General features: G+C 39.2%; 1 protein-coding gene across 1 annotated transcript in view; it reads left to right on the forward strand.

Moving 5' to 3' along the window:
* The window catches only part of ATP2B2 (ATPase plasma membrane Ca2+ transporting 2), a 1,801,891-nt gene that overhangs the window by 1,699,521 nt on the left and 90,680 nt on the right, over window positions 1-11,690 (forward strand). Inside the window, exon 23 of the mRNA XM_029600768.1 lies at window positions 2,843-3,054. Coding sequence (XP_029456628.1) covers window positions 2,843-3,054 — 212 coding nt within the window. The remainder of the gene's footprint in view (window positions 1-2,842; window positions 3,055-11,690) is intronic.

The raw sequence follows: 11,690 nt of genomic DNA on the forward strand, positions 1-11,690 counted from the left end.
TCTGTTTTCTTCACAGGAGATATATTGCTAATAATAAATATCACTTTTTAGGCTGCCTTTCCAAAAAAATGTTCAAGGCAACTTACAGCATTTTTTAAATTCAGGTACGAAAAAAGGCTCTTCCCCAAACAGTTTATAATCTAACTGGGTTCCTGAGGTAATGGGAGATAGTGACTTGCTCAAGGTCAGCAGGAGTGTTGGTCTATTGCTTTCCTCTCTTCTCAGCCCATTACTCTAACCACTAGGTCACTCCTTTTCCCAGCTGGGAAGAATAGTAATATTGTTCAATGTCCTAGTATAAAATTTGATTTGCTTCCTTGTCATAGGAAGGGTTGTTGCTGTTTGAGTTCTGGAAGTTCATGATATTTCGGTATGGGACATTTACTGTATAGGTTCTAAGTAATTGTTTTGCAGGGTTTTATGTTACTTCACCTGCCTAGTAATGGAAAAAGTCATCACTGTTTCTGAGATTACAAAAGATTACAAAAGTGGGTAATATAAGGAAACGTCCCAGCCAGTTATTCATTTCAGAGATGAAGTTCAGCAAATGTGGTATAGATTTCTTTTAATTTATAAATGTTATCTCTTACTTGATTTTATTTTCCAGTCTACCACCAAAATACAGATGACTCATCAGACATTGTGACATGATTTTCAGAAATATGACGGTAACTTTAAAACTGCACACAGGCGCATATATACACGTGACCAGATGTGCTACAATTTTATATCATGCATGCACATCTGTGCACATGTCATAAAATAGCCCTGGCACATGTATGTGTGCTCCTAATTTTAAGGTGATACGCCCACAGCAGCGAATTGTCAGCTTTCAGACGCGCAAGTGAGGGAATTTTATAACAGGTGCACTTCCAGGCCAGTTCTACCAGTTCATCCATCAGTTTGCCCAGTCTATACCTAAGTCCTCAAGCCCCCCCTGGTTCTTTAACCTGCATTCACCCAAGTAACCCCAGATCCCTTAAGCACTTCTCAAATACCTGGAAATAGTTTTAGATTTATACCTCATCCATAGCAAAAGTAACTTTGCACTGAAATATACCTGGAAGCGCACCCAAACGCATAGCTACATGCATAAATATCTCTTGGTCCCGGTCCAGAATGCCCAAGCCCTACCCATGTTCCAACTTTGTATTCCTGATGCGAGATATTCATGCATCGGTACTTGTACACATATATGGGAGGCTTACAAATTAAGTGGACTCGCGCATGTGCTAGATGCGTGCCCGTCTCCCAATTTGACGTGCGTCCGCCTTCTAAATTTCACCTTTAAATGTGTCATTATATATATATAGATAGATACAATATATGTAGATCTTCAACCAATATTGTTGATTTAACACTACTGTTACCTCCTTTAAATTTATTGTAATCCGTTTTGCAGCTATTCATGGTAAGAAGCAGAATATCAAATGCCAATAATAAATTTTATAAATAAATATATATATATATATATATATATATATATATATATATACACACACACACACACACAGTTCAATATTTAAAAGTATGGGAATAATTTTCAAAACTATGCATGTTGGCTCAAAGTCATGGGTATTTTTACCTATAGGCTTTCGACCACTTCTCAAGGGAAATCACATTTCCTTTAAGCTGGTACTTTTAGGTGTTTTTACAGTGAACCGTTTTCAATAAACTTTTTTACCCATATAAATTATTTTTGAAAATTCTCCATCCTATGTCCCTTTATGTGTTTATACAGGATTGTTCTGTGGGGGGTGTTTTTGGGGGGTCATCGTGATTGTTGAGTTTATCAGAATCTCAGAAGAAGGTGTGACCTATGGCTCTATATGTTAGTGTTTGGAGTGCAAGGCTCAGGGCTGGTAGAAGAGTATCAGACACCCAAGGCAAATTTTTAGTCCTGTGCTCCTTTCCCCTGCCTCAACTTACCTATTGGCGGAGACAAAAGGAGAAGGTGGGGAAAACAGCAGTTTGTGGCCACACTCGCTAGCCATGTGGGAGCAGCCCAACCTGGTAGTGAGGAGGAGGGCAGTGAGAGACTGAACCAGCAATGGATGGGAGCATTTCTTGACAGCTCCAATCCAATCAGATGTGAAGAGAGATTTGGCAAGAGAAAGACAGTAGGAGTTCTTTGGCTCAGCTGTCACTGTTGTTGAATAGTGAGGCAGATCTGGTAATACTAGGGGTTACTTAAAATTGGGTGGGCAACACCCAGATGTTTCTGGGATTTTTCCAGCCCCCAAACTTTGGCATGCTAGGCAACTGCCTAGTTCATGTAATGGAAAAGCTGGTCGTGGTTTGCTTAGAGTGCCCAATACCCTTGTACAGGTCCTGATGTGGAGAGTGTAAACTTCACTGTCTGCTTCTCAACAATGATTCCTTAGACAATCCCTCCCTGTTATTGATGATTTTTTTTTTTGCCAAGGATTCTATTGACAGCATAGAATTTACACTTGTAAGTTTGTAGCTATTGGTTTCTTCCATCCTTGAGACTGACAATGTGATCTGCATGCCTTGACCTTGCATCAGGCAGTGAATCTAGTAATATGCGGTACATTTCTTTGCCATATGCTATATTTATTTATACTTCACATCAATTAAGGTGAGATTACAAACATTCTGCATGTGAAATACAGGTAGTACTCTTGAGGTAAGATCTTCATGGTTCATGTGTCTGTTCCCTCAGAATTCTGCGGCATTTTAATAGTCCGCGCTGTAGATCTTCTTGTATCATTGGCATACTAATAACAGTACTAATTATGTTTCTCTTTGAGTTCAGCAAATGGCCAGTTTCAATGCATGAATGAACAGTAAACACATTTTCTTTTACTTTTGTTTTAAGGTGAAAAAATGTTTACGATTGACAATGGCAGGAATGCACCACTCCACTCTCCTCCCTCCGAACATTACACCATCATTTTCAATACCTTTGTTATGATGCAACTATTCAATGAAATCAACGCTCGCAAGATCCATGGAGAGAGAAATGTTTTTGATGGCATCTTTAGAAACCCTATATTTTGTTCTATTGTTCTAGGCACATTTTTTATACAGGTAATCATTCAAACAAAAAATAGCAAGTGCAACAGAAACACATAGCCGTGACTTACATACTGATGACAGTTGCTATTCCTTAATATCAACAATGAAACCAAGTCCATAGAACTTTCATTTGCTATGGCTAATATTAGGTATGTGCTTTCGTTTTAAATGACATAGGTGATGTCAATGATGTTGTGTAAGTTGTGTCTTGCTGTTTTCAAAATGAAACAATAGAAAAAAAAGTGTTTTTCCTTCTATCGATTTTAGTGTGCACTATTTCTGAAACCTAAACAAAAAAGTTGGGGAAAAAAAGTAAATGACATGGAAATGTACCCCCAGATGACATGAAACAACACGACATGAAATGTTTGGGCCTGCACACCCCTTGCTAATATAGCATCTTAGGATTCCACATGAATAAAGGGAAGACCATAGTAGAAGTAGTAGAAATGTTCAAACTTTTATAGAGAAGGATTGCAAACTAATTTCAACCACTGCCTCTGTTGTATGCAAATATATTTCATGCATATTTATTGTGGATATCCTGAAAACCCGGCCTGTTTGTGGTTCTTGAAAACCGGAGTTGGCGACTCCTGCTCTAGGGGGTGTAACGGAACCTGTGGTAGGAAGGGCTGGGGAATTCTGTATGTTGGATGCAGGTCACATGCAGAGGGCGCTCCCTTAAGGGGGGGGGGCAAGGACTCCTTGTTAAATGCTCATATGTTGACCCTGTCATGCACAGACAGTGCACTAACATTTAACATCAGCATAAAGAGGCTGCAGTAAATTTAACTCCTGACTTTTTTAGTAATAGCATAGTCTTGACTAATGATGTCACTGCCATACTATTTACGTATTGAACATGCATAAGAATGGTATTTTTTACAGCATATGAATTGACACTACATAGCACATTTTTAATCCTATTGTAGGAGCTTAGCATATTGCCCATTTTTTATGTGCTTGATAAACATAGTACCCTTAGTATATATATACCCTATATATATATATACATATATATACTAACAGGTACTATATATATATATATATATATATATATATATATATATACACATATATATACTAACAGGTACTATATATATATATATATATATATATATATATATATATATATATATATATATATATATAACCAATATAATCTGCTGTTATATTGGTTCTATACGTTTGAGAGAAATGTTTTTATGTTGAATGAAGGCTTTGGTCAACATCCATGGTGGATCCATGGAAATTTCTTGTATTCTAAGAAGCTGAATTTCTAAAGGATTTATGTGCATAAAATTTGGTTTATATGCATAAATCACCTTTTGAAAATCGAATGAGTGCTAATAGCATGTAAAAGAACATATGTAACTCATTTATTTATGAACTTTTACCCTTTTTCACAAGATGCATTCTGGGAGGGCAGAGTTGGGACAGGGAAAGGATTTATGTGAATATTTTTTTATTTTCAAAGTATACACATAAATCTACATGCCCCAATTTACACCATGTAACTTTGTGAGTGTACTGTGCATTCTCATGAATTATCAAAGCAGACTTATGTGCATAAGACTTTAGACCGCATTTTCAAAGCAGTGCAACTTCATACATGTAGATTGATGTGCATAATTTTGAATACCTAAAGTATGCTTGTAAATCCTTTGCCTTCCCCAGCTTCCCCTCCACCCCCGCCCAGGATGCCTCTTGTGAGTGCACATAAAAGAACATGTGTAATCAAGTTATGCATGTCTTTTTACATTCACTGGCCTCAGGTTGATTTTCAAAAGGTAATTTACATGCATAAACCAGGTTTATGCATGGAAATCCTTTTACAGATCAACACCTAAAGAGGCAGTTTTCAATGCACCTATTTGCAAAGTCTGTGTCTCCTTTACTGGCTGGGCTATTCATCAGAGACTTCAGCTATTTCAAAACTCACTGCAGGCTTACTAGTGGACAATAGTAGGAGGGAGCATGTTAGTTCTTTTCCTTGAAAACCTCCACTGGTTGCTGTTTCATTTTCAGGTCTAATTTAAGTTGCTATATGTGGTACGTAAGGCACTGAATAAAAGTGAGATACATCCTTCCAGTGCTGCGTACACCTTCTGCAGAAGCCCTCCTTCAGATCACCGCCCCATAGGAGGTGAAGCTCATTTTCTTTTTCAGCCTGTTTTATTACTTTCACTTCCTGCTAAAGCCCATCTTCTTTATGATTTCCTCCAGTTCAGAGAATCAGTTAATACTTGATTGTTTACATAGCTTTTAGTTGTTTGCTCGTTGAATTTAAAAGATTGATGTAATTCATCTAGCTATCACTGGATTGTTTTAATAGAATTAGTATATGTATTTGATTGATTTTAGATGGAGAATCACTTTGGATTGTTCAGGATATATTTTGAAAGTTTCTACCATCATAAAAATGATTTTTTAAGGATTTATTGGTATTTTATGTTGTATCAGATTTTTTATTTTGCATCTCTTGATTTATGGGGATTTTATGTAATCATTTTTGTTTTATGGCCATTTAGCCATTAACTGTTTAATGTTTCTTAAGGGCTTGAGACTGTAATCTTTTTTGTGTTTGTTATCAGGTTAGTTTAGTTTGTTATATGTTTGATGGTTGTTGACAGTTTAAGATTTTAATTATTTTACATTGTTTATGATTTAAGGTTATTGTATAGTAGATTTGAATATGACTTTGCTGTAATCCACCTCGGAAACATGTTGAAAAGCTGGATTTCATAGCATTTAAACAGGTTAATCCATGATCAGTAGGTTATGCAAGTCTATCAGCAGATGGAGATGGAGCAAAGCTGATGTCACAATATATATACCCCTGCTCTGACATCAGCCCACCAGTATTCTCCATCTCCAGCAGATAATAGAAGTATATCTCCCTACTGGGGATTGCTTGTTTAAAAAAAAAAAAAGACAGAAAGAAGGAGCCAGTATTTCAAACTCCTCCTGTAAATCACTAAAAGTTAAAAGACTATCCTCGTCCCAGAGTTGGGCAATATTGAAAGGACCCAGATGTCACCACTAGGGATGTGAATCGTGTGACTGATCGTTTTAACGATCGGGTTCGGCTGGGGGGGGGGGGAATCTGATCGTTAGAGATGTGAATTGGGATCGGTTCCGATTCCAATTCACATCACTAATTTTTTTTAGTGAGGCCCGCGCCGATAAAAAAAACAACTCACCCTGACCCTTTAAAATTACCCCCTTAGCCTCCCCCACTCTCCTGACCCCCCCCCCCCAAAAAAAACTTTTTACACATACCTGGTGGTCCAGGGGGACCACGGGAGAAATCTCCCATTCCCAGGCCATCAGCTGCGCTAAAAAAAATGGCGCCGATGGCCCTTTGCCCTTACCATGTGACAGGGCAAAGGTAGCGCCGGCGCCATTTTTTTTAGCGCAGCTGATGGCCTGGGAATGGGAGATCGCTCCCGCGGCCCCCCTGGACCACCAGGTATGTGTAGAAAGTTTGGGGGGGGGGGTCGGGAGAGTGGGGGAGGCTAAGGGGTAATTTTAAAGGGTCGGGTGGGGTTTTTTTTAATCGGGCCATCGGCGCCATTTATATTAGTGGCAGCCAAAATGGCGCCGATGGCCCGAGAGCAGGAGATCACACTGGGACCCCCCCACTGGACCACCAGGTAATTTAAAACATTTTGGGGGGCTTCGGGAGGGTGGGGGATTGTTTTAAAAGGGTCGGGGTGGGTTTAGGGGTTGTTTTGGTGTGCCGGTTTTCCTGCCCTCCCCCGATTTATGATTTTTCATGATAAATTGGGGGAATTTCTATTGTATCGCGACTCTAACGATTTTTGACGATTTAAAAAATATCTGACGATTTTTTTAAATAGTCAAAAAACGATTCACATCCCTAGTCACCACTCCCTAAATTCTTTGGAGAAGGGGCAGCCAGAAAGTTTAGCATTCCCATATATGGGGGATATAGGGGAGAAGGCCTCACCTTGAAGGTTTAGACATTTCTGCACCTGAGTCCACACCTTCAGAGTGTACGCCAAGATATGACTACCCCTACTAACACTGCGCCAGAGCAAAGAGGCTACTTGGAGAAATGGCAACAGTTCCAGCACCGCCAACTCTGTCTGAGATTGCTCCAAGATACCCAGTGTGTATTCACATGCCCAGCCCATGCCTTCAAGCACACCAATCTTGCCACCCAATAATAAATTTTAAAATTGGTTAATGCCATTCCCCCTTGCTGCTTAGGCATCCATAACTGTTGGAGATGGATTCATGGCTTTTTATCCCTCCATATGAATTTAGCCATATGGCCATGTAACTCATCAAACACCTTTAATGGTACAGAATATGGTATATGCTGGAATAAATACAATGGTTTTGGTAAAACATTCATTTTAACAGATTTATCTGTCCTACCCAAGAGATTGGAAGACCTGCCAGTCTTGTAATTTCTGTTTCAAAGTACTGATAGTTCCCAAGTAATTTTTATTATACAAATCCTTATAATTTTTAACAATATGTATCCCCAAGTATTTAAAATTATCTGTATCCAGTCAATACTAGATCATACAAGCAGGGATATATTTATAGAGGCTTCCACCGGAGCATGATCTGATAAATAGATGCTAAGATTTTACTATATTGAACCCGAGACACAAACAGTGGTGTACACATGAAATAGTTCAATCAACTGTACATGTTATGGCATGAGGAGTAAGTAATAGGAATAATCATGCTCAGTAGGATGTTGCAAGCACCAAATATCAGTGAGTTGAAAGGTCTATCAATCCCTGGGAGCTAGGAGCACTAAGGGACCTCAGTCGCAATTGAGATGTTTTGTCCAATAAGGGATCAGGGCAGGTATTCCAGTCACCACCCACCTATACAGAGCTTAGTATATCCAAAGATTGCTATAGTATCCACTAACGTCTCATAGAACTTCACCTGATCAAAATTAGGGCCATACAGCGTGAAGTTGGTAGAGTATAAAGTGCAGTTCAAAGTCACATATCTCCCTTCAGTATCTACCTGCTGACGATGCACAACTAAGGGGAGATGTATGTCAATTAAAATCCAAGCCCCTCTACTCCTGTATTATACGAAGAAAAATATACTTGACCAACCCACCCTTGTTTTAATTTTGCATGCTCTGTATTTGTCAGATGGGTCTCCTGGAGGAATAAAATTTGTGCACCAGCCCTACGGGCAAACTGCAGTACACATTTCCATTTAATGGGGAAAGAAAGGTCCCTGACAATTAGGGAAACACATTTAACCATGTACATTATAGAGTCCCAAGTTGCACTAGACTCAATATCCAACCAGAAATGCAAAGGCATTTCCCAGGCAACCGTGTATAAACCTTGATACTAAAAGGAACAAAGGCCCCCAAAGGCCTTGCTGGAAAGCACTCTTTCTGCATTCCAAATGTAGGACAAACATTAATATAGTATGCTCCATAACCCCCCCCCCCCCCAATTACCCCCAACTCAGACTCTCATGAACCAGAAGGAGAATAACCATCACATCCAAATGCCATGTTTGTCACCCAACTCATTTTCTGATGGCTCGTTCTATTCAGAGGCCGACCTCTCGGCACAAGGCACACAGTCAGCTGGTATATTAATAGTCAGCCGGTATATTAATTTTTGCAGGATACCTCGGCCTGCATCAAAGATATAGAACAACTGCTCGCTTCTTTAGACTGCACTTGCTAAAAAAAGGAGCTCCAACGAACACCAGGATAGATGAAATAATCAATTACAGACGTGAGCGCAAGGGAATCACCTCCTGCTCAGATCAGCACATAACCAGAGGTCTATGCTATAATCAAGTATTGTTAGTATGTCCACAGTTGACTTTTGCAGAGAATACTGGTGGATTGATGTCAGAGCAGGGGTACATATTACCGTGACATCAGCTTTGTCACGGTATATGTACCGTGCATAACCCACTGGTCGGAGATTAACCTGTCTCCTTAGAGAAAAGGAAATTATCAGGTAAGTAGTAATTTCTCAATATGAATATAAAGCCAGTAAATACATAAATAAATAAATATGTATTTTACACCAGTTGACTTTGTACAGATTTTCAAAGGGAAATTTTGCATATACTTTCCCATGAAAATTGCACATAACTGACCTGTGGACTTTGCATCTGCTTTTTATGTGGGCCTTAATTTAACTGGAAAATGGCAGACAAAGATTTATAAATGCAAAGCACCTGCACTATTACCTAATCCCACCCAATGCCTCCCCTTAACCAGCTAAATGTATGCGTGATGTGGAAGCCCATGGGTATTTTTAGCTAGAAAATGTTCAGAGTCCTTTTACCTTGGAGGATTTGTATTTACCCAGGCAAATGGAATTTGAAAATTTCCCTGTCAATTCTTCCGAGCATGCTTTTTTTTCATTGTGGCATTCTTTTTATGAACAATCAGTCATTGTGTGTTCTGGCATAGCTGTCCAGACTTTGTCACTCAGAGTAATGAATGACCATGAGAAGGAAAACACAGAACTATGAGGTCAACATCAGTCGGTCAGTGAGCAGGAACATTACCCAGGTAACGTTACTGAAGTAACTTTACCCAGATATCCAGTGGATATCCACTGAATAGACCTGGCTAATTCACTTGAGTAAAGTCACCCTGGTAACTTTAGCAGGCTAGTGCTGAATATCAATGCTTGGCCGGCCCTGAAACTGCCCCCATCACTGCCTCTTTTTATCTGGTGAATGAATTCTGGCCAGACAAAATGTAGCCAGGAGTGCAGAAATTTTCACATCTCTGGATTAGCCTGTTATCTCGAAAATTATCCATACTAATCCCTTTGAATATTGACCTCAATATTTAATAGTGTTTTTTTTTAAGAATATATGGAATATGCTTTTTCTTATTTAATTTTTCAGGATAGTAATTGTACAGTTTGGTGGGAGCCTTTTAGCTGTTTTCCACTTCAGCTTGATCAATGGACTGTGGTAGTATATTTATAGGATTAGGAGAACTTGTATGGGGTCCAGGTAAGCATCATCTAATGATTTGAAAGATCTAATGCCTGATTGGTGAGCTGCAAAAGATTAATTATCTTATTTCTTATGTTAATGGGATCCACATTAATAAATGGGGGTGGGACCTCAGGAAAACACTGGCAGATTGGTTTGGTGAATGCTCACATTTTTAGGTATGAAATTTGCTGCACCAGGCTATTTTATTGGTTTACCTTATGTATGTGTTGCATGACAAAAAGTTATTGCAGTCAGAGTGACCAAAATACTGTCATGTTTCTGTCACAGGATAACATAAACTGTCAATACAATGTACATAAATTCACTTTATTTCCCATGTAATGTGTCATGGTTTTGATCAATTATTCATGTAATACAGTTCATTTTTATCGCAGGCATTCCACATAAGACTTGATTAGAAAGTATATCTACTCATTAATTTCCTCAGTGGTCCATCTTGCCATACAAGAACCCTGTAGTCTCATCTCAAAATGTGTTTCTCTGAACACATGACACCTGATTTATGAAATGTTTCTGCCATACGCACAGATTGGTACAAAACTCTTGCTAGATCTGCTCAAGCCCTCGATTTCCTTAACATTTTTTTTTTTAACCATAACAAATTCAACATCTCGGCTGCAGATTCTTAAGGTAGGGTAAGTTTCATATTCCCCCAAGGATCTTGAAAATGGGAAGTAAATGAGGAGAGGCCCAAACCTTTTATAACCTACATGTTACTGGCAAAGTGTTACTTTTAAAGGTGAATTTTAAAAGCCCGGCACGTGCATTAATTAGGGGATGTGCAAATATGTTGGGCTCACACGCGCCGAGCAGATTTTAAAAGCTGCTGAGATACAAACGTATCTACCGGAGTTTGCACATCCCAGAAGGTTTCAAAAAAGGGTGGGCCGTGGGTGTGGCCTGGGCAGGGCATGGGCGTTTCAGGACATGAACCTGAGATATGCACATAAATAATTACACAATCTGGAGTGAGCCAAGCCTCCCTGTCATGCTATCGATGACATATAAAAAATAAAGGAAAATAGGCAGATCTGTGGGGTTTTAAGAAATGGGGCTAACTGGGGGAAGTGAAGGCTGCTAAACTTGGAGGGGTTTGGAGGACCTGTCTCTTAACTGGGAAAACTGGGGATAAACTAGTAAAACTGGAAATTGCATCAGCACATGGCCCTTTTAAAATCCCCCGATTTACACTTAAAATTTGGCTCACATGTGAGCGTGGCCAGGTTATTTTATAACATTCACGCATATGTTATAAAATAGGCGTGGGCCGTCAGATGTGCACCAGTGTACGCCCACATGCCAATTTGAAAGTTACTGTCCCTATGCGTCCCCTTCTGTTTGTGCGCTGCTGACAGCAACTACTTTAAATACAAGCATATATTTAGTCTTCAGGATGTTTTTCATGGGGTAATATAGTTACATGGAGTCATGGACTGATGTAGTTAGCTGCTCCTGCCGCCACACTGCCAGGCAACAACAACTCACTTCAGTGTACATGTTCAAAACAGAAATTACTATCAAAGTTAAACCATCATTCTTTAGACTGGGACACTATGGGATCAACATTTAAAAGTTTTCTGTTTATCTAAGTTAGCCAGATAGACATAGCTATTGAGCAGGTCTAACAGGTGGAT

The sequence above is a fragment of the Rhinatrema bivittatum genome, chromosome 4 (assembly GCF_901001135.1).
Source record: "Rhinatrema bivittatum chromosome 4, aRhiBiv1.1, whole genome shotgun sequence".
Classification (NCBI taxonomy): Eukaryota; Metazoa; Chordata; class Amphibia; order Gymnophiona; family Rhinatrematidae; genus Rhinatrema; species Rhinatrema bivittatum.